At 36.2% G+C, this 24,728-nt stretch overlaps 1 protein-coding gene across 3 annotated transcripts in view; it reads left to right on the top strand.

Annotated features, from left to right (window-relative positions):
• Nucleotides 1-24,728, top strand: part of ANKMY2 (ankyrin repeat and MYND domain containing 2) — a 37,217-nt gene that overhangs the window by 2,820 nt on the left and 9,669 nt on the right. For all 3 annotated transcript variants that reach the window (XM_019443512.2, XM_053898475.1, XM_053898474.1), the window contains exons 2-5: nucleotides 2,787-2,851; nucleotides 9,005-9,143; nucleotides 10,975-11,073; nucleotides 19,864-20,024. In XM_019443512.2, coding sequence (XP_019299057.1) covers nucleotides 2,787-2,851; nucleotides 9,005-9,143; nucleotides 10,975-11,073; nucleotides 19,864-20,024 — 464 coding nt within the window. The remainder of the gene's footprint in view (nucleotides 1-2,786; nucleotides 2,852-9,004; nucleotides 9,144-10,974; nucleotides 11,074-19,863; nucleotides 20,025-24,728) is intronic.

Genomic DNA, 24,728 nt, shown 5'->3' with positions numbered 1-24,728 from the left:
GTCCTTACCATATTCACTTCTAGAGGCAATTTAATTTCAACAAAACATTATCATCTGTCAAGTTAAATTAATTTTAGTTTTAAATGTTACTGATTCCATAGTTTTGTGTGCATTTAATTTGAGAAATAACTTTTGGTTTATAGTTGAATAGAGTTCATAAACAAAGTTTATGTTTGTACTCGTAAGAATCATTTTTTTTTTTAAGTGGGCTGCTAGCATTCTTAATGTTTTTGCTTTTGTCTATGTTTTCCCTTTGATACATTTCTCAACCTGGAGAAGTACTAGATTAGTCAGCACTAGTACTTGGAACTGACAATAAATTTTCAGCCAAGTGTGACCTGCCATGTGGGCCAATCTCAAATAAACTCAGCACATTTTTGAGTATCCGTTTTAGGCCTGTCACTGCCCTCTAGAAGTTAAGCAGACTGCAAGTGAGACTTAAAATCCAGAGAGTACTGCGTGTTGCTTCTGGACACCTTTAGAACAATTTCTTCTTCAAGTGAATTCACTTGGTAGGTCATTTACAGGTTACCTATTTGTTAGAACACCCAGAAGAAGTTCCAGATAAAACCGGGAAGCTGTTTGGTATATACCATTTATATATTTCAGTTAATGATGGCATCCATTTTACAACTTTGAAGAAGAGAAAATTGAAATCACAGAAGCACATTTAATGGGCTTATATTAGGTGTAGATTGGCCCGTTTTTCTAAGTTCTGATATCTTTTTTGTTAAGCACTGAGGAAGCACTATTTCAAAATAAATAAAGTCTTCCTTTAAGAGTATAAACCAGAAGATCTTCAATCACTTATCTTGTTTGGTACTTAACAAGAAAGGAATGTATTTACTACTTTTTTTTTTTTTTTTTCACTGTTTGCATAAAAGGGGTTATGTAATAGTCTTGGACAATAAGGTGTATTTCACCAACGATATTGAAGTATAATGAAAGAACAATCAATGGTGCATATTTAAAGTATATTCCAGACCTTCTATATTTTCCTGCTGATGTTGTTAAGTAAGGAAGATCAAATTAGAAATCATCACAAGGTTTTCCTCTTGGGGTATTTTGCTCATCTATTTTCCAAAATCTGGAAGCCCAAACAGTTTGAAAAAAATTTTTCATCCCATTCCTTGCATTTCAGAAGGCTAACTGGTACTCAGTGATATGTGTGTGTATACCTCATCTTTTATTTACTTATTTTAAATTTCTCACTGACAGGCCAGATATAACTTAGATTGTTGGCCACTGGGCTAAGCATTTTATACAATTATTGACCTGTTCTCTCACGTGAGCCATAATCCCCAGATTCCCCCTAACATGTAGCATGCTTTGACAGGCTCACAGTCCCTATGGTGCTCTCCATTTACTGAGCAAACATCTCCTGATCAGATGGAAAATAATTTCAATTATTTTTCACTGGCTAATGGAAATCAATTGAAGCATCTTTCTTAAGTGAAATTAGGGTGCCGGAGTTTTTGTTCTGGTTTAATTCCTTTCTAAAGATGTGGCAGAAAGTCTCTGATGAGAAGCCCAGGTATGGCTAATGTCCCATGTAGAACTTGCTCACGTGCTTGAAGGCCTTCCTCACTCATTCTGTAGCCCCTCATCCAGTAGTACTAACTGTCCTCAGATGGAGTCCAGGGTGGGAAAAATGCACTGTTTACGAGGTAGCTGCTGTTGTAATCCAGAGACTTGTAGATCATTCGCCTGACACATTTCCCCAGCAGAGCTATTTCTCTGTCAATCTAAGAGACATTTCTCTGCCTGTCCCCTGTTGGTGTCAGACAACCAGATGACCTGCCTGCAGAGCAGGTCAGGGAGAAGGAAGCAGGCTGATCTTTATTCTGCATTCCACATTTAACTCTGGAAAACTAGCCGAATTTAGCATCTTCTTGAACTGTAATTTTCAGTTAAAAGAGAGAAATAACTCCTCACTGTGGGATTCTCCTTTTATGTCCTTTCTGGAGGAGAGGCTTATCTCAACCTTTCTTCCTGAGAACATTCAATTTCATTTGTCTCGTCCCTGTCAAACCAGAAATTTTTTGGCAGAACGAGTGGCTGACTGTTATTAATGATGATAATAGCAACATTCTCTCTTGCAACTACTTGCTTCTGTCAGTATGCCTTACAGAAGACTGGAAAAACCTGACAGTTGTGGCCCAATTATGGCTTATTTCCAAATGTACAAAGGACTAACCTTCAAGTTTAAGTTAGAGGACTTTCAGTATGAGAGCCTGATTATTAACCAAAAAGCACTTTTATATGGAACCAGGCTTTAAAGATATGTTTACTTAAGCATTTCTAAACCAAGAATTCTATTATAAGTATGTTGCCATCAATTCACAGGGCCTAGTGATGACAGAGAATATAAATACTGACTGTATTTTGAACTCCAGTTATTACATTGACTGGAATTTAAGCTTTAGATGGTGGGCTGGACTAGATGCCCTTTAAGATTTCAGTATTAAGAGTCTTATTTATGCTTTGTGGTTACTGTATCACTGCCAAAAAGAAAATATGGCCAATTTAATATACTCTAAGGTCAGTGGAAGTAAAAACAAGATGGGGCTATTTTAGTTACTATAACTCTGTTCTGGGTAATTACTTTGTGGGAAAAATACTATGTGTTGATGCTTTGTTTCTTAACAATCTAACCAGACTAGTTTTAGTTTTACACATAACCCTTTAAAATTTGTTTCCGTGGTGTTAGATTTTTTCTGTTATAATGATAAATAACTTTAGTTTACATTTTCTTCTTCAGTCTTCTTTTTTTCTTTTTTTTAAAGGTACTGTTCAAGAAGCAGGAACACTGTTAGCCAGCAAGAATGTCCGTGTCAACTGTTTGGATGAGGTAAAATTTAAATTTTTTTTTAATGTTTATTTTTGAGAGAGAAACAAAGTACGAGTGGAGGAGGTGCAAAGAGAGAGGGAGACACAGAATCCAAAGCAGGCTCCAGGCTCCGAGCTGTCAGCACAGAGCCCGACGCCAGATTCGAACCCACAGACCTGGAGATCATGACTTGAACCAAAGTCAGATGCTTAACCAACTGAGCCACCCAGGCGCCCGAGGTTAGGTAAAATTTAAAAAGCAGAATAAAGTGTTTTATTTTCTATGAGACTGGATAATATATAAAATACAGTAGTAGGAGTTCTTATCTAGCATTTGTGATTAAGTTATACTGATCTCTAAACCAAGTGTAAGCAGGCAGTTTACAAAATACAAATAAGCATGTAAAAACATGTTGAATTTTATTAATAATCAAATAAGTCCAAATGAAACCAAATCATATTATTTCTTGTAAAGTGTGGGAAACATTGGACTTTTTACATACTAATGGATTAGGTATAAATTGGCATCACATTCTGGAGAACATTTTAGAATATGTGCCATTTTTAAATGTACATACTTTTGATACAGCAATTCTACTTGTAGGGAAAGTTAACTGAACCTAACCTCAACTTTCTAGTATAGCTGCTTTCCAAAATAACTTTCTGCAATGAAGGCGATGTCTGTTCTGAGCTGTCTGATACCAGCCATTAGCCTTGGGTGGCTCGTGGCTACTTGATTATTCAGTGTGGTTCTAGTGCTGGAAAGTTTACATCACTTGCTCGTGCAGAAGGGGAAGGGGTTTTATTGATCCTTCCAGACATAGGTAGCAAAATTACTGTCAGACGAATTAAAGTTTCAAGCAAAAAATTTTAAAAATTTTTAAAAAGATGAAGACTCTCATAGATTAAATTAGTAATCCACCAAGAACATACTAGCCTTAGGTGTTCACTTTAAAGCTTATAACTTTGAGATTCATAGAGAAAAAGATAGAATTCAAAGGAGAAATTTGTAAAACTGCTGAAACACTTTGACAAACCACTAGATTAAGTAGAAAAAAAGTAGTACAGGGAAAAGAAAATTTGGATAACTAATTGACAGACAGTGTACTAAGATAGAAAAAAAAACAATAGTACATTTTCTTTTATATGGAACATTGATAAAAATTAGTCTGTGTTACACTATCTTATAAAGGAAATTTTAGCTAATTTCAAAGTTTACCTAATGCAGTAGTAGACATTACAAATAAACAAAAATATGATCTGAATAATAAAGCAACTTGAAAAATTAATTTTAACTGTCAGTAGTTCTTGGTTAAAAGAAGAAATAGAAGTAGGAATTGTCTACTATTTAAAACTGAGAACATTTATCAAAAGCTACTATTTATCAAAAGCTGTGGTATGTGGCCAAAGTGATATTCAGGGAAAATTTGCATTTGTCACATTTATCATCAATGCTATTATTATTATTATTATTATTATTATTATTATTATTATTTTGCAGCATTTATTGTACTTTCAACTTGTGTGGTATTCTGAGCTTTCAACTAAAAATTGTTTTAAAAGATTAGGGTATGCTCAGAGAATAAAAGGAGTGAATGAATGAATTAAAATATAAATAAACATTTAAAAAAGTCATCAGGCACAAGCAACAAAAGAAAAAAATTAAAATAAAAATGTTTGTGCTTCAAGGTATACCATTAAACAGTGAGAAGATAATCCCACAGAATGGTTCTACAAATCCTATCTGATAAGGGAATTGTAACTAGAAGCTATTATGAACTACAACTCAACAGTAAAAAAGACAAATAACACTATTAAAAACTGGACAAAGGATCTGAATAGATACTGTTCCAAAAGATACTCAAATGACCGATGTGCACATGAAAAAATGCTCAGTATGAGCTGCCCGGGAACTGCAAATCAAAACTGCAGTGAGATACCATGGGACACCTGCTGGGATGGCTATAATAAAAAAGATAAATAATAATAAGCATTGGTGAGGTTGTGAAGAAATGGGAATCCTCATTGATTGTTGGTGGGTAAATGGCACAGACAGTCTAGAAAACAGGTTGACCGTTCCTCCATTGATTAAACATAGAGTTTTCATATGGCCCAGCAATCCTAGGTGTATTTTCCTAAGAAAAATAAAGCATATGTCAACACAAAAACTTGCTCATGAATGTTTATAGCAGCATTATTCTTAATAGCCAAAGTTAGAAATAACCCAAATGTCCATCAGCTGATGAGCAGATAAACAAAATGTAGTATATCCGTACAGTGGAAAAGTCCTTCATAAAAAGGAGCGAAGGACTGGTAAATGCTACAACATGGATGAACCTTGAAAACATCTGCCAAGTCAAAGAAGCCCGTCACAGAATACTAAATATTATGATTCCATTTGTAGGAGCTGTCCAAAATAACAAATCCATAGGGACAGAAAGTAAATTAGTGGCTGCCTAGGGCTGGGTAGGAAGGTGGTGAGGTGTGGGGGGGGGGGGGGGGGTGGTCCCTGATAATGGATAGGTGGTTCCTTGTGGGGGAAATAAAAATATCCTAAAATTGATTGTGGTGATCCTTGCACAACCCTGCAAATATACTGAAAACTATTTGATTGTATGTATTAAATGGTGAATTTTATGGTATGTGAATTATGTATCTCAATAAAGCTGTTTAAAAAGGATAGGAAAAAAAACAAAGTTCTCAGCATAAGAACAAAATATTAGACACAGTCTGGAAAGTATGAGCCAGAAAATGATGTATATAAGTACCAAGAAAGTAAGAGAGAGTATAACTGCAGTTATAAAGGAAATTTTCATGTTTTTGTGTTGAAGCCAATATATATGAAAACCCATATAACAGTAACTTTATAGAAAAATAAAAATGAATATATTCATCTCATATAGAAGTAGAAAAACTAGAATAATTAAGGAAAATTTGTGTAAATATATTTAAATGCCAACCACTTCCTAAAGCTGCAAACCTGAGTATGCTTTCCAAAATGTTCAAGGACTTCTCATTTTACACAGATTGCAGTTCATAAAAAGATGGGAAGATACCCAACTCATTTGATAAGACTAGCATAACACTGATGCCAAAATAGGAAAAAGACCAAGAAAACCTTGGGCCCAATTCAGTTTATAACTCAGATAGAAAAACTCTAAGATACTAGCAAATTGATCCAGTAGTATGTCAAAATAATAATTAAATAATAACCAAGTAAGGTTTCTCCAAAAGTGATAGGATGGTTCAATTTAAGAGAATCTTTCAATATTATCCATTATATTACAGAATAAAAGAGAATCACCTATGATTATCTCAACGGATGCTATAATACCTTTGATAACATTTAGTGTCCATTGATGGTAAAAGCTCTTAACAGATTAGGATAGAATAGGTTTTTTTGGTAACTTGATAAAAGATTTGTGGAAACCTTCCCCAAACAGTAGCATCCTGCTTAATGTTAAAACATTAGACACACTTTCATATTTAATGGTAAAACCTTAGAAGCATGAGAATCAGGACAAGGAGATTCCTGAAGATTCTGTGAGCAAACTGCAGATACATTAGGCCTCCTTGGTGTTCCTTGAAGGCAATAATACCCTTTGCTCTCAAAGTTTCCGACTTGCATTCCCTTTACCTGGAGCAGTCTTCCCCTAGTTATTTAAATTCTTTGTGTCTTCACTCCCTCAGGAAGGTTTTGTTCAAATGCCACCTCCTTAGAGGGACATTTCTTAACTGTCCTTTTATTTAAAAATAATAATCTCTTTCTCTCTGGCATTCTGTTTGCCTCTTACTCAATGTTCTTTCCCTGTAGCACTTGTGTTACCCCTGCCTTATCACCTCAACTAAAATTTAAATGTCAGGGACTTAGACTGGAGGAGCATGGGATTTGTTCATTGCTATCCACAGTGCATAAATCTGTGTCTGACATATATTAAGCACTCAGTAAAGATAATACGTAGTAATCATTGCATTCGAAGTTTATAATTTTTTGTTCTAAGTTATTATAACCCTTAATAAAAAGAAAGAAAAGCTTAGTATAAATTATCACTTAACATGTTTGGCTTCTCTTACCTAGGGTCATCCAGGCCAGCACTGAAATCTGATATGGGAAAAGCATACGCTGTGTTACAGACATGACAAAGATAACAGGTTCAGAGATTGCACAGCAAATGATGTTTGGGTTTGCTCATTACCTCTTTGAAAAAAAGCTCTCATTGATTAGTTCTGAAAACCAATCCCTGTTACGAAGACCAATGATAAATAAGAAAGAGCAAAAATAAAGAAAAATTTAAAGGGAGAGAGAGAGAGAGAGAGAGCAGAAAAGGAGTATCAGGAAACAGGAAGGCAGTCAGGTAAATGGACAGAAGTGATCAGCAGAGAGGACAGTTAAAACACAAGCAGACATAAAAAAAGTGAAGACACTTTGCAATTGCAATGTAAGATTCAAAAACTTTGCACATCTCCTTTGTTCTTAAACATCTTTTCACACTGTGTTGAAAGCTGCTTTAGGGTTATGTATTTATTTATTTTAAATATATGGGGCAGTTCTGCGGTGTCAGACTATATTATAACCTTTACTTATACAATGGGATTGCTGTGTGATAAATCGCCTACCTGCCTGTACTGTGTCCTTCTTTTCCCCCAGGCTGCACCTAGCTTCTTATGTCTAGGTTATAGCATCCTACGGGGCTACCACCCTAGTCTTGCTTTGAATGCATTTTTGTCTTATTCTAAAGGTAATAACCATATAATTCATCCCCACTTCCTCAGAGCTGCCTCTGTGTAGTGAAATCCTGATTACCCATGCACACCTGAACCACTCCCAACCTTTAAATACCTCGTCCTTGTAGATACTCCCAACAAAGGGAGTCTTAACATTATAATCTTACCAGTTTTTTTATTGTTCTCAAGAAACATTGGCTACTCCTACTAAGATGTCTCTTGTACAGCCCCTTGAAAGGTCTCAGCCTTCGTATAATCCTTATATCAGTAGCACTTCTAGAATATTGATGGTTTGTGTTCATAATCATAGTGTGGACTCATAAAGAACAATTCAAATTATGTTGACATTCTAAGATTCACTACAGTAACAGATTCTACATTTTAATGTTTATTTATTTTTGAGACAGAGGGAGACAGAGTGTGAGTGGGGGAGGGGCAGAGAGAGAGAGGGAGACACAGAATCTGAAACAGGCTCCAGGCTCTGAGCTGTCAGCACAGAGCCCGATGCGGGGCTCGAACCCACGAACCGTGAGATCATGACCTGAGCCGAAGTCAGACCTTAACCAACTGAGCTACCCAGGCGCCCTCAGAGTCTACATTTTAGAGAAGTCTTCATCCAGAACAACTTTGAAATTCCAGCACTTAAAGAGTTTTCCTGGTTTGCTTTGAAAATCCACTTAGAGAACACCTTGCTCATTTATCTACCACGTAGCATCAGATACTCAGAACAAATAAGGCTGGATGTTTCGCTGGATATGCACAAAACATGCAGACTAAACAATGTAGTGTGAATATGACCAATCATTTTTTGATATTTATATTGTATATATGATCAAATCATATATATAATCAAAATGTAAATGTGGTTTGGGGTGTCATTTTAAAAATGATACTATTATAATATACATTTCCTGCATCTTGTTTTTCTCATTGGCAGTAATTCGTGGAAATTTCTCCAATTCGTTAGATACAGATGCAGTCAAGAGGTTCACGATTACTCTTTTCGTGGTTATGATTTACAAGTGGATACAACATGCTTTATTCAACTTTCTCATTGATAGGCATTCTGATTGTTTGAGATGTTTTTGTTTTCATGTTTATGCATTTGTATCCGTTCGTTCATTTGTTTCTCCAGTAGCTAAGTATGTGTGGTAGAGATGTGAACCCTGATGATCTAGGTTCTTGTGCCTCCCTGGCCATTTTACTGGTTATGTGAGGTTGAGCAAATTTCTTTGAAACTATTTGCTAATAAAAAATTATCATATCAGATAACAAAACTCTTATTTTTCCTCAGTAGTTTATGAAAGATCCAAGTGAGAAAGTCAACATAAAAGTACTTTATGAGTTTATTAATTCATGTTTCTTTTATCTTTTTAGTTTAATTTCAGGAGTTGTTCATAGGAGAAAAGGTAAATAAATATAATTAATACTTTTTCCCTTTTTGTTACAGAATGGAATGACTCCTCTAATGCACGCTGCATATAAAGGAAAACTTGATATGTGCAGATTACTTCTGCGACATGGAGCTGATGTAAATTGTCATCAGCATGAACATGGATACACAGCCCTCATGTTTGCTGCACTTTCTGGTGACGTTTTAGAATTTATTCTAATGTATCAGTGTCAGTCACCTATGCAAAATTTTTATAAGTACATAGATACTTTTAAATTACATGCTTTTTTATTATAGTAATTTTAAGGTCAATTCTTACAGGAAAGGTGGGAATTGGTTCTTGAAAGGTTTTAATGTATAAAGTATGTTAAATAGTTAATTTGGTGATATGTTTCTTTGCTTATTTAAATCAGCTGATTGTATGGACAATATATTTTGTGTAGAGTTAAGGAGTTGGATCATTATTCTTTCAAGTGAATTCCATTAACGTTCTGTATCTTTGTATGTTGAAGTAATATGAAAACTTCTTTGGTCTCTTGAAAAAATAGCTGCTATGTTAGAGCTGTCTGTTTGCTTCACTGACATTTATGTCCTAAATATGCTGATCCAGTTAGAAACTTACTCTGATTTGTGAATAAAGACAATTGGGAAATATTTACAATTAAGTGGAGTCATCTGTATTTGTAGGTGTTTTTGTTTTTGTTTTTGTTTTTGTTTTTTTAAGAAAAGGAAGATATAATACTCTCATACCTTAAAAACAGTAATCTATATTTTTATAATCCTGGAAGAGGAAAGCATTTCTGGAGAAGGGGTGGGGATAGTTTAATAGATGATGGGGATTAAGGAATGCCCTTGATGTGATGAGCGCTGGGTGTTGTATGGAAGTGATGAATCACCAAATTCTATACCTGAGACTAATATTGCACTGTATGTTAACTAGCTTGAATTTAAATAAAAACTTGAAGGGGAAAAAAGAAGGAAAGCCTTTCTAAGTGTGATATAGAAAATATAGAATATAAAAAGGACAACATTGGCCAACTTGGTTATATATAATCTTAACATTTCCAAATAGAGAATATACCAATGTATAAAGTACAAATGAAAAACTGAGGAAAATGTTCATTACATATCTTAAAGGGTCATCTCATTATGTAGCAGGAGCTCTCATAAATCATATAGAAACAAGTACTGCAATAGAAAATTGGACAGAAAATTGAACAGAGAACAAAAGACATAGAGCTGGCCCATAAGGATATAAAATATTTCTACCAATTAGCAAAGAAATGCAGTTGGAAAAATAAATGATCATTTGTCACTCACTGTATTGGCAGAGGTTAAGGAAGAGTGATCATGTCCAGCGTCAGCATAGGGACTTCTCTGCACTGTTTTGGCATATGCACATCTGCCCAACCTGCTAGAAGCCAGCCTGGCAAAATGCCTTTAAAATAGGCATAACTTTGATTCTGCAGTGTTTTCCAGGAACTGTTCTATCCTGCAGCAATTAATGGAAAATGCTGGTCACTAAGTATAGTCCATAATAGGAAAATATCTGTAATGATTACATTAGCAATAGAATGCAAATAGAATAAAAGCAAATGATAGACCGTCACCTGTTGTATCATTATTCCAGGGCCTGTGGATGTGAGGATTGGGATGGATTAGTAGTAGATATTAAGGGGAGATTTTTCATTTTATCACTCTTTGTTGTTGATATTTTTTGTTTCTTTTCACTTTATACGTTATCAGTAAAAAAAATACATTTTGTTAAAAAAAAAAGTGATACTCAGTTCTATACCATCTTTGTATTCCCTGATGTTTTTCCCCCAAAATGAGGTTAATCTCTATATGGGTTTTTGTATTATTTTACTCTTTACTCTGGTTATGATTTACATTTCAGAGAAAATGAAAATATTCACAAGATAGAAACCTAAAACTAAATGAGGAAAAAGGGTACAGATCATTTGAAGGAGGTGTTTTCAGTTGGGCATTTCCTTAATATTAACAGATACGTCCCCTTCTAACGTCAGGTAACAAAGACATCACGTGGGTAATGTTGGAAGCTGGTGCTGAGACAGATGTTGTCAACTCTGTAGGAAGAACAGCAGCTCAGATGGCAGCCTTTGTGGGTGAGTTTGTACGGCATTTTTTAATTAGGTTGTATCCAAAATGTCCTCCGTGAAGAAATAGCACTTCGCTTCTCAGAGTACAAATAGTGTCATGTTTAGTTTTAAAAGAGCAAAATGTTTACACTTTTTTGGGTTTTGTCTAACTTAATGAAACGTCCAGTGACCCTTTGGAGAAAATGAGCAAGCTATCTTGAATTTCCACCTTGTGAGATACAAAGAATAGTGGGGCCATTTTAGTTGTAGTTAAATGCTTTGATGACTGTATCTTATTTCTTTAAGGAAGTAGTTTAACCTAAAGTCAAGAACATGAACTGTGAAGTCAACAGTCCTCAATTGAAATCCTGGCTGTGCCAGTCAGTAGCAGGTTACTTAATTATTCTGACCTTTACTTTATCCATTGTAGCATGGTTCCTGGTTATTAAAAGGATTAAATGAGATGTTGACTTCCGGAGCTTTACGGGTAGCACTAAATAGGTGTCATCAGTTACTGTTGCTAATAAAAATTGCAACAATGCAGTTTTTTCATAGAAAGGAGATTAATAATAGTGTAATATATAGCTGTTTCATTTTCATGCTCATCAAGCACAAACTTTTATTGTGTTGTGCCCAGTATTTCTTGGTATATTAATCCTGTTACTGGACATAATATGAGGGGTTTGGAAGAGAGTGACGTGAATATTTGGTCATTGGTGTTTTAGTCCAACTGAGTTAGCAGTTAAGGAAAGTCAAAAAATAGACAAGCAAATATATAAACCTCTGATTTATTGGGAATGCAGCAGTGACCTTATAGGACTGATAAGTCATTAAACAAATAATTATTGTTTGCAACCTATATACCAAGCATCACTGTAGGTGCTTGGGATACAGTGGTGAATGAAACAGAGGCTCTTCATGTGTTCAGGCAGTTGGAGGCTAATAGCAATGACAACCATTGTGAAATTATACTTCAAGGCACAGCTTAAGGGTTTCATAGAAATACGTCAAATAGAGGGATCTTGTATCCTCTTCCAAGGGGGTTTTGAGAGAAATTACATTTAAGCCATGGAAATTAGTCTCGTACAGGAGGGCAACAACTGTGTTTTGTTAAATTTTGTTACTAAATTATCTCAAAACGCTAATAGTACCTACCAGTGATTAAGTCAGGTAGTCACTGAGTCAGCTCTGTGAGAGCGAATATCCTTATTTTATCTCAACTTCAGGAGGATTTAAGTATGGTCTTGCAGTACAAACTTCAGAGAAATATTTATCTCCCACAGTTAGAGTCTCCCTGGTTGCCCCCAGCTTACCACTAGGCTCATTTTGAGGGTGTCAGTACAAAGGGAAAATAAGACTCATCTAGGAAGCTTGGTTCTCATATTTTAGTTCACGTCTGCTGCTAATTCATTACAAGATCATGGGCACATCGCTTCTCTGCAGGACTCAGTTTTCTGATCTGTGCCCTGAGGACTAGCAGTTAGATGAAATGAGGTTCTACTGAACTCCCAGTTTTCATCATGTCCACGATGTAGCAAATGAGAACGCAGACAAAGTTTCAGTAACTTTCCTCAGGTCACAGGGCTGGAAGTGGAGAGGCCTCTTTTTTCACACATGAATACGATGCTCTTTTACTTGCCTTTCTCTTAACACCACTAGATCCATAGAAATCTAAGGTAGAAATTGTCCCCAGTCCCATCCTAAAATAAGAGAATTGTTTGCATTCCATTTGAATCTCATAGACGAGAATTAAACCCTTTTGGTCTACACGATATTTTCCATTATAGGTAGTCTTTTTAAAAAGTCATCCACCCCCTCTTACTGTCCTCAAGCGGAATGGTTTGTATCAATATGTGCACGCATATGAATGATTTTTATCTTTTAAAAAAGAAAAATCTTTTAAAAAAGATTTATCTTACAAATATATTTCTTATAACTTGTTTCCTTCACTTACTAGTATGCCATGGAAGTCCCTCTCATCTCGGTGGATATAAATTCAGTTATCTCCACTGAATTTATGTCATATTCCATATGATTCAGACGTACCACAGTGCATTTGGCTGTCCCCTACTGATAGTTTTTAAAAATCATTTCACTACAAATAATGTAATAATTATCCTTGGTCATATATATTTTACACGACAGTGCTATAATACCTATAACACATACTCTCAGAAGTAAAAGGGCTGAGACGCAGGGTATGTATTTTTAATTTCAGTGTAAGTCTAGATTGTCTTTTAAAAAAGGGCATAACAGTTCACATTCTTATTTTTTTATTAAAAAATTAAAAAATTAATTTTTTTAAATTTACATTTATTAATTTTTGAGAGACATAGAGTGCATTTGGGGGAGGGGCAGAGAGAGAGAAGGAGACACAGAATCCAAAGTAGACTCCAGGCTCTGAGCAAGCTGTCAGCACAGAGTGGGGCTCGAACAAACTGTGAGATCATGACCTGAGCCAAAATCAAGACTTGTACGCTTAACTGACTGACCCACCCAGGTGCCCCATGATTCACATTCTTTTTTTTTTTTTCTTTAAAGTTCGTTTATTTTTCAGACAGAGACAGAGTGTGAGCATGGGTGGGGTAGAGAGAGGGAGACACAGAATCTTAAGCCGACTCCAGGCTCAGAGCTGTCAGCCCAGAGCCTGTTGCAGGGCTCGAACTCATGAACTGCGAGATCATGACCTGAGCCACGGTTGGACGCTTAACCAACTGAGCCACCCAGATGCACCCGCCCCCCCACGCGCCACACACATACAGTTCACATTCTATGAACATCTTCATCAGAACTGGGTGTTTTCACTTTTTTGCCAATCTGGTAGTTGAAAAGATGGTATATTGTAAATTTACATTCCCCTCATTATTCACGAAATTAAGTTATTTTCTGCTGTTGGTCATTTCTATTTCTCTTTTCTGTGGACGCTCATACTCATTACTTATTTATCCTTTGGGTTGTCTTTTTCTTACTGTTTTGAGGAGCTTTATGTGTATTACGGATGCTAACCCTTTTTCTATAAAATGTATTTCAAATAGTTATATTTCCTTCTTTTGACTTTATGGGAACTTTTGCCATAGAAAATTTATTTTTAAGTAATCATAGTTTTTCTTTTATAGTTTCCGTGGTTCTTGTCTTGTCAGAAGAGTTCTTAAATATGGGTTAGTTGAGGATTCTCCTAAATGCCCTTCAATTTTTTTTTTTTTTTTTTTTTTTGTACTTTCAAAATTTAATTCTTTAGAGTTTATTTCCCCCTGGATATGTAGTTAATTGTGATAGCACCACTTACTAAACCACCCAGCATTTTCCCACTAAATTGTAATACCACTTTTGTGGTAAGTTAATTTCTCTTATATACTGGTATCTATTTCTGGGCCCCATATTCTCTTCTACAGGCCTGCTTGTCACTCTCTGTGTCAATACCATATTGTTTGATCACATTGACTTTAAACCACTTGTTCCCTTCAGGTCTTCCCGTTTGAATACCTTCCTCTGTCCCCCCATTTTTTTGGTTCTTCTTGGACTTTTATTAAATAGTTATATAATTATTTTCAGAGAATTGACCACTGTATGATAAGACATGCTATTCAATCGCATGGTATGCTGATATATTGATTTTTGTGTATGTGTGTGTGTTTTAGAACTTATTTTTGGTACCTTAATAATATTCATTAGATTCCCTCAGATCAGTTCTTTCTTTTAAATGAAACTCCATTCTTCTAAAATTTACTTCTAGGTAATTTGTAGTTATTGCCCATATTGTAAGGAGAATTCCCACCACCACTGACTGCCACACTCTGTCATTTCTAGCTGGTTATGGATAATAAGGAGAAAGCTATTGATTTCTGTATTTTTCTTGTCATTTTTATTAGAGTCTCCTGGGTTTTATAGCTGTTCAATTGCATTTATTTTCTGTTTGAATTTGCTTCAGGCTTCAAAGTAAGAAGCAATAATAGTAGTGAAAATTGACATGTCTAGGTTTTTTTTTTCCTGTTTTTAATGGTAATATTTTTAGCTCTTCCCTTTTTATGAAATTGCTAGTAGTTTTATTGGTACAGAATCTACTAATACACTTTTTCATATATTATAACCATTCTTGATTCATTTTTGTTTTTTTGCCTTTGTCAATAACCTCTTTGCTGATCTCTTTATTTTCCATCTTTATTATTTCATTTTAGTAGTGTAACTACTTCTATACCTGTATGTTTATAAACCCATGTAGGTGTGCTCTGTTCTCTAACCCAGAATGAGATATTCTTTCTTTTAACAGGTATTCAGCTTATGCATATTTATGGTTACTGATAAACTTGACTACGTACCTCCTCTTTTACCACGTTTTTACACTTTGTTTTACTTGGTGGTTTTGTGTGCGTGTGCATGTGTGCATGTGTGTGTGTGTGTGTGTGTGTGTGTGCGTGTGTGTGTGTGTGTGTGTGTGCTTAATGTGACTGGCCTGGTCATGTTAGAGTACACTTATTTCTTCTTTTATTAACTTGAAAGATCAAGAATGCTTTCCCATTCCACTAATTCTTACTTTCCTATTCACGACACTCCCAGTAAAACCCATATTTGTTGGTTATTTAAAAACAAGAACATGGGAATGCAAGCTGGTGCAGCCACTCTGGAAAGCTGTATGGAGGGTTCCTCAAAAAACTAAAAATAGAACTACCCTATGACCCACCAATTTCACTACTAGGCATTTATACACAGGATACAAGTGTGCTGTTTCGAAGGGACACATGCACCCCCCATGTTTATAGCAGCACTATCAACAATAGCCAAAGTATGGAAAGAGCCCAAATGTCCATCGACGGATGAAGGGATAAAGAAGATGTGGTATATATGTGTGTATATATATACATGTATATATATATACACACACACATATATATATACACACACGCACACATACAATGGAGTATTACTCGGCAATCAAAAAGAATGAAATCTTGCCATTTGAAACTGTGTACATGGAACTGAAGGGTATTATGCTAAGTGAAATTAGTCAGAGAAAGACAAAAATCATATGACTTCACTCATATGAGGACTTCAAGAGACAAAACAGATGAACAAAAGGGAAGGGAAACAAAAATAATATAAAAACAGGGAGGGGGACAAAATAGAAGAGACTCATAAATATGGAGAACAAACTGAGGGTTACTGGAGGGGTTGTGGGAGGGGAGATGGGCTAAATGGATAAGGGGCATTAGGGAATCTACTCCAGAAATCATCGTTGCACTCTATGCTAACTAATTTGGATGTAAATTTTAAAAAATAAAAAATAAAATTAAAAAAAAAGAGCCAGGCAAGGAAAACAAACAAACAAACAAAGAAACAAGAACAAAATTTTCCTCTATGTCCCACCCCCAAGAAACTGTATTTGCCCATTTAGCAATTCGAACATGAGAAAATACTTCTAAACTCATTGATTTCTCTACTTTCTCTGTTTTGCCTTATCAGGCCTGGGACTTTCCTTTCCTCCTCCACCACTGCCACCAGCTGTGGACTTTGCTGAGGGAGTTTAGTATTTTTAGTCCCGATATGTAATTAGAGTGTCATTCAAAGTGTGTTACTTCTCTTCCAGTAATCCTCAGAGTCAACTCATGCTGCCTCCACCCATTATTCAGACTAGCCATCTCTGCTACCAGGCGTTCTCCACTCCTCTCCCCTCCCCCCTAGCTCCATCTGGAGCTCTCTGTGTTCTCATTTAGGTTTGGGCTATAGGACCTTCTGGGATGGTTTGTAGGCTGAATCTGGTTTGAAACATATCATAACAGAAATTCTCTTTCTCTCTGAAATGTGAGTCATCCCTGGGTAGTTTCATGGTTCTTGTATCACTGTGCTTTTCCCTCAGTCATTTGTAGAACTCCCTTCACACTTTCCTACGTACTTATAAATGAGAATTTATTTTCCTTAGTAAACTTTCCATATATCATTCTGGAAGTGTGTTTTGAATTTCAGCCTATCCTAGAAAATAAAACATTTTACTAAGATGTGTTTAGTTGTGTGTGTGTGTGTGTGTGTGTGTGTGTGTGTGTGTGTGTTCTCAGTAATCCTTCCTAAGACTGACTCAGTGACCCTATTCAATCAGGAAGACTTAAGTCTAGTGATAGTAATTCTGGCCCCAGATTATACACTGCCCCCCCTGCCCGCCCCCAGCATATATTTTCTGTAGTGATAGTACTGTTTTATTTGTATTTACTCAGAATTTATAAATTAAATACCAGTAAAACTAAATATTTGTTTTGGTTATAAGTATATACATCACTCTAATATAAATTATTAGCAGATTATTTAAAATAAAATATCAAAATAATGTAAGCACTACCTAAAATGTAAAAAAGATTAATGCTGAAAATATTATTATTTTGTCCTTCTTACAAAGATGGAAGCTCAAGAAGCCTCTCTATTCCTGTGACTGTGTCATTGATACATAGCTGGTATTTTTAATGTACCAATATTGCCAACTGCTCACAGGGACTGTCCTGACTCTATTAGTTGAGAGGCTGATGAGAACACATAGTAACAAGCTAATTCTCTATTTACCCGACTTTTTCCTCTTCAACTTTTTCTCTGTCGATTTTAAGGTTTTTAGGAGGTAATTTTAGAACTTTTTTTGTTTTTTTAAGTAGCAATACCCATCTTTTTATTGAAGCTGGATATAGACTGCCTTTTAAGGAAGGATTGTAGTTTGCCTTCATCTTGTCTGGTTTCTTTCTGCACAGTTGTAAATTTCCACATGCGGTGACCAGTGTTAATTTTGATGCCGACATGTTCATGTCCTGCTTGTACATTTGCTTGATGGACTGTTTCTGTCTTTCCCTCCGTGAATATTGTGGAGGTAGAGATGATCATTTGCTAAACAGAGCACCTCATGTTTCTAATATATCCTATTACTGTTTGACATCCCCTCAAGGTACATATATTGGAGCTTTTTGAATAAAAGAAAGAAAGAGGGAGAGAGAGAGAAAGAAACAAACACACAAACAAACAAACAAACCCTGGTGTTTGGGTACTTAAGAACAGCACTGAATACCAAAAAGGAGATTGTGGTCACTGCTAAAATTTCCCTTCAAATCAGGGACATGTTCGTCTATCATTTGTTTAATCTTTAAGTCTCGATCCATTTCTCTTTTTCTTTCTGGGACTTGTGTTATTTTTCACTACTACGTTTCTCGATCTGCCCTTCAGCTCTCGTCTCTTCCATAATGATTACCATTTCCTAATTTTTCTGTTTGGAGACATTTCATCTACTTCATCTTCTGCATTACTATTTTAGTCCTCACTACTATACTGGGTTACCTGTTTGAGTTTGTGTGTTAATTTTAAAGTTTTGAATCTTTCTGCAATCCGCGAGACTTCACATTTTGTACTCGATCTGCTTGATTTGAGTGTTCTCGTTTGGTGATTAGGGGTATGGTTTGGTGCTGGTTTGGGTCAGTGGTCGTGGTTGTAAGTGCACTTCCCACGAAAGAAGCCATCTGGTGGAGGCAGCACATAGTCTTCATGTTGCTGGATCCCTGCAGGAACTTTGCTCTGTATCTCCTAGGCAGCGAGGTAAAGCTGGAGGGTTGTGGAGCAGTGAAGAGAAGAGCCACTATCTCTATACCCGTGGGCCCACGGTCAACAAACTGGAAGATATTTTGTCCTCACTCAAGCAGACGCTGCCAGGACCATGCATAAGCTGGGCAGGGGCCACCCAGACCACTCTCCCAGAGCCCTGGTGCCCTGGGCCCACTTCCCAGGACTTTCTGCTGCTGGTCCCTCCCACCTCAGCAGGCAGAGAAGAGGAAGAAGTCTCTCCTCCAGAGATCCCGGAAGAGTCTGCACCTACAGCTGTGCCCTGCGAGGTTCTGGCTGCTTGCCCAGAGTGGCCTCTTCCCCGCCCCAGAGAGTTAGTGGTGAGGGAGCCTGGGAAGGAGAGGCAACAGGAACACACATTCAGGCTACCAGCTTCTCCAGGGACAGTTTTGGTTTCATAGAACCAGTTTTACCTCTAGAGATGGCTTAGAGAAGTGGCATAGGGATCTATAAGAAGCTGTAGAGCGGATTCCAGGCTGCGCCGGCAAAAGCTTTTCCTCTAATTATATTCACAAAGAGGCCAAGCTTTTCTCAAATTCAAGGGAAGGGGAGATAACAACAACAACAACAACAACAATAATAATAATAATAATAATAATAATAATCTATATAGAGTGAATTTACATTCTGTGTGAAGAAAGCCAGATGTGATTAGGGAAGAATGACCATCATTTCTGTAAGGGTGGAAGAAGAGACATTTAAATAGAATAAAAAACAAACAACTTTTAATCTTTTTTTTTTTTAATGTTTTATTTATTTGTTTTTGAGAGAGAGAGAGAGCACAAGCAGGGGAAGGATAGAGAGAGAAAGGGAGACACAGAATCTGAACCAGGCTCCAGACTCCCAAGTGGTCAGCTCAGAGCCAGATGCAGGGCTTGAACTCACGAATTGCAAGATCATGCAACACCCGGTTGCCCCCAAAACAACTTTTAAAAAATATTTAGGGTCAATTATAAATTGAACTCCCCCCCCCTTTTTTTTTGTAGTCTCCATAATCTTCCTATGTACTGTGCATTGTGTCTTTATAAGGAGATTATGTCTTGACCTCACAAAACATGCTTATAAATGTTCCTCAAAACATTTTACCTCTCCTTCTCCTCTTCTACTCTCTTTTCTTGAAAATGAAAGACGTTAATGCATGGTTACTTCACAAGAACACAGCAACATACTTAATAAAAAATTGGAAAATGTCCTATTTTGAATAATAAAATAACAGATTTCCTATTTTTCTGTTAAAAGGTCAACATGATTGTGTGACTATAATCAACAATTTCTTTCCCCGAGAGAGACTGGATTATTACACGAAACCCCAGGGACTGGATAAAGAGCCAAAACTGCCTCCAAAATTGGCAGGCCCACTGCACAAAATTATTACCACGACAAATCTTCATCCTGTCAAGGTAGCATAGTGTTTTTTATCTTCGCTTTTCATTTAAATATTGCTTCGGAGTTGAAACTTCTCTTGGTTATATAAGATCATTGGGCTTTGCCAGTGTAGAGCTTGTGATGGAGCTCTGTTGTTCAGTTGGTACAGTGAAGGAGTGTTCTTGGTTTAAACCTGAGAGTGAGGGACACAGGCTAGGGCAGGAGGAGAAGCTAGGCAAGGAGGTGGGTTCAGCTGAAGCATACTTTCCACCTCATCTCACGGCAGCTCTGGACTGTTAATGGTTCCAGAGGGGCAAGGGAGTCAGGCTTTTGTATCACTCAGTTGCCAGTGCCGGAAACTTGTTCCCAGAGGGAAAGGACAGCCTCCCAGCTACTGCCAAGGACAATGGCTTCCTATGGATGAAGGCAGTTCCCTGGAGAAGGAGGCAGCTCTGAGCCCATTGCAGCCAGCACACCCAGGAACTGAGGCTTAGTACACAGGCTGCTAAAAGGACCTCAGTGGGGCACCAACAGCATCTATTACAGTAAAGATCCTTCCAGGAAATGTTCTGAAATATAATCATGAGCACATTTTTTTAAAAAATATTTTTATTTTATTTTTTTGAGAGAGAGACAGAGTGTGAGTTGGGGAGGGGCAGAGAGAGAGGGAGACACAGAATCCCAAGCAGGCTCCAGGCTCTGAGCTGTCAGCACAGAGCCTGACACAGGGCTCAAACTTACGGACTGTGACATCATGACCTGAGCTGAAGTCGGACGCTTAACCGACTGAGCCACCCAGGCGCCTCAGTCATGACCACATATTTTAATGCAAGTAGCTATTTGATGCCTTTAAATAATATAGTTCTTCCAGAATTAGTTAAATCACAATAGATTTTCAGACTCTTTAGAACAACCCAGAAGTTCACATGGCTTACCTGAGAAACTTTAAGAGCCATTCTGAACTACTGTCTCTAATATTTTCTTCATAGTTTACATACAGACTTTTTTATTTGTTTAAAAAATGCATTTTTAAATTTAATTAATTAATTTTTTCATAAATCAATCCACATGAGCATAATTTTCTCAGTGAATCATTATAGAAAACTCTGTGTGCCACAGTGATGCTGTCCTTTTTCAAATTTCAGTGATCTGTATCTTCATTTATAGCGTATAGATTTGATAGTAATTCAGAACTGTTTGGTGAGCAAGACGACAAATTGGATAAAAAATTAATAACATTAGTACAAAATGTTATTATAAATGCAGTGAATTAGATGTCCTTTAAAGTCTATTTTGGTGAATCTGTGGAACATACTGAACACCATTAAAATAAGCGGGCAGTTTGCATAAAGTAACTCTTTTAAAGACTGACACTTACCTGAAGATATAAGTTCCAAATTATATGTAATATTATTACTTTATTGATGTTTCCCTTTGCATACAGACTTTGAAGCTCAAGAAACAAACTTACAAAACATAGCTGCCATCTGCCTTCCTTCTTCAATTGTTGTACTTAATATTCTGAAAGAACCCCAGGAGGTAACACTTGTGATCCTAAGTGGGCAAAAACAGAAATTCAGCCACAAATCGTATGTTTGTATTTATGGTGGAGATTAAGTGGAACTTAGAATTTAACTTCTAGAAAATACGTAGCCCTTCTGTAACGATGGGTTTTTTTCCCTCCCAGCACACGCAGGCAAAGAGATAAGTCCCATGTAGGAGCTCCTCCTCGTCCGTGGCGCTCTTTTTCTTAGCGGTGGTGCAGGCTAGGGTAGGAAGACAAGATTTTTCCTAGGATATAGCATTTCTCCACATGGAGAATGTGTGCGGTTTTACAAGGCCCTCCAGCCTGAACATTATGGGATCTTCTGGTTTAGACTGATTTGAAGAAGTTCCCTGTATTTTTCTGATTCACTGTCTTTTATATCTGTTTCTACCCCTTGAGACTGCAGTAATCTCAATAAATGGGAATAATTGAGTCTGTGGAGTAATTTTTTTTTAGTGTTTATTTATTTTTGAGAGAGAGAGAGAGAGACAGAGCATGAGTAGGGATGGGGCAGAGAGAGAGGGAGACACAGAATTTGAAGCAGGCTCCAGGTTCCGAGCTGTCAGCACAGAGCTTGATGCAGGGCTTGAACTCACAAACCATGAGATCATGACCTGAGCCGAAGTCAGACGCTTAACCGTCCGAGCCACCCAGGCGCCCCTGTGGAGTAATTTTTGATATTTATATGTAACCCAGTCTCTTCGGGTTAAATGTTTTAGTAGTTACTGTTCTTTAATGATCTTTATTACTTTTTCTTTTTTTAAATTTTTACTTCTTATTCTTCTTTTTTTTTTTTTTTTTTTTTTTGAGAAAGAGAGTGCATGCCCGTGCACACGAGCACGGGAGAGGCAGAGAGAGGGGGAGAGAGAATCTTAAGCAGGCTCCACACTGACAGCGTGTGCACTCTCTCTCAAAATATTTTTTTTTAAAACTAAATAAATATAAAAGTGCATACTTGAATAAATTAGAGTAAGGGTATATTTATACAGGCAATAAATTGTAAACATATATGAACTGAAATAGCCTACATTATATATTTTTTAGTACATTTGGTCTTAAAAGAGATTATTCTGTAATTATAGTACCTTCCTTCAAACCACACCTTGCTTTTTGTAGCTATAAATGATCTATTCACTTGGAAACCTCCCCGCCCACTTTGAATAAAAGTTGTGCAGTTGCTATCGTGGTGGCTTATTTTCATTGCTTTCCCCTTTTCAAGTCAGCAGGGGTCTTCTTGAAGTGTATTATAAAAAGGTAACTAACAGCCATTGTATAGAGTTACAGACCTTTTGAAATCACAGAGAGCCTCCTTGATACACAATTCACCCTTTCACTGCGGTGCACTTAACATAGCTGCCTGTGCGTCAAGGTTAAGTGGCTCCTGTAGCGATATGGATGTTTGTTTTCAACAGGGACTTGGAGAATTGTGCTGATGCTCAGAATACAGAGGTTATACAGGAGAAAAACAGAATCACAGGAAAAATGACAACAGAATTGAGCAGAGTCTCTAAATGGTCAGGAGACAGATGTACATAACTTTTTAAGGCCAGAATTGTTGGTATTTTTTTTAAAAGAAAAATAAAAAGAATTCAGAATGTCACTGTATAAACATATTCTTACATTCTTTGGGAGATGAGATATATCTGGCTTTTATGCTTAATGGAATATATTTATTCCTCCTCAGTAATTAATAATGAGATTTTCTTTATAATGGATTACTTTATAATGCTCAAAAGATTAAAGGAAGGAAACTAGTTCAAATAATATTTTTTTGTGTTTATAAAATGTTTCAGTAAGCTCATAGAGCTATGGTTATGTCTTTTTTTTTTTTTTTTTTTGAGTACGGTGGTATATATTACAAAGTAAATAAAGCCTAATATTTTCATAAAAGGAAAAAATGAATCTGGGTTCTAAGAATTTTTAAACAAGGTTTTATTTATAAGTTTAAGATCCTATGTTTTGATTATAAACGCTTCATGCAAAAATATACAACAGTTTCAAGTGAGTGCACTTGACAGTAGAAATACATGTAATTAACAAGCCTTCTCTGCCAAAAGTTAATTTTTGATACATGTTATTATGTAAGTTGTCAGCAAATTTACCAACCGGACTTCTCCTTATACTTATTTCATGAACTTTCTTTTATTATTGAGTGCTATATTTTAAGTAAAATATTATATTATATACCAATCTAGTAGTGTCAAAAATAAGTTCAAATCATATTTTAATTTCACAAGAACACTTAATCTATGTTAAATTTCTAATTAGGCTAGGCATGGGATTTATGTAAGTTAACAAATTATCTTCGTATCTGAAGAAAAGGATCTAATACATGAAATCTGCTTTCTGTGATTACTTGATATTTACATTACCCAAGATAGGTATTTAGTTGTAACAAAGGTTAGCAAATACTGACTTTTTGCTATGTGTGTACAATTGTGCCCATGTTACACATGTGTTTGCATTACTGTTATGTCCCCATGGATGTTTACATCTGTCCTGTGCAGACCTACTTCAGGTAATCTAGCCTATAACAAAGCCAGTAAAAAAAAAAATAAATAAAAAAAAAAACCAAACTCCTCATTACACTGATTTTGGACTTAATTTATATACATATATGAGAAGTGTGGGACTCATAATGCATCAAATTTGATAACTCTCTAGTATTCCTCCTTTTAAAGCTATTATTGCTTTGACCTATTCTCATTACCATAGAAGATTAGAAGCATATCATAAAAATTTCCACAGAGAAATGTAGTTAATTGGAAAGTAATACACTTTTTATTTTTAGACTGCTTCTTGTGAAAATCTCATTTCTTTATAATTAATAAGAATTAATGAGAATTATAGTACTCCTAACCATGAAATTCTAAAGCTCAGTAATGTTAGCTAAAAGTAGTGATTACTTGGTGATTTGATTCTGTATATAAAGGATATGTGAATATGCCACTTTTATCTTTGGTAGAAGTGCTTTTAACCGAGAATCTAAAATCATCTGCGTGGCGTACTAACACCCTGGTTTAGCTGGATGGCAGATCACGTGATAACTTAGATATAAAGAGCTCAAGAGATGTCACGATGCTACGGTCCTCTGTATTAGTTTCATAACTTTGATCATTGGCAGTTGGCATTCTAATTTGAATTAACATAGTAAACATATGACCCTGAGAAAGACATTATTTGGTAATCTATT

Source organism: Panthera pardus, unplaced genomic scaffold, assembly GCF_024362965.1.
Source record: "Panthera pardus isolate Hobbes unplaced genomic scaffold, ASM2436296v1 HiC_scaffold_8, whole genome shotgun sequence".
Lineage (NCBI taxonomy): Eukaryota > Metazoa > Chordata > Mammalia > Carnivora > Felidae > Panthera > Panthera pardus.
This window is presented reverse-complemented; position numbering and strand designations above follow the sequence as displayed.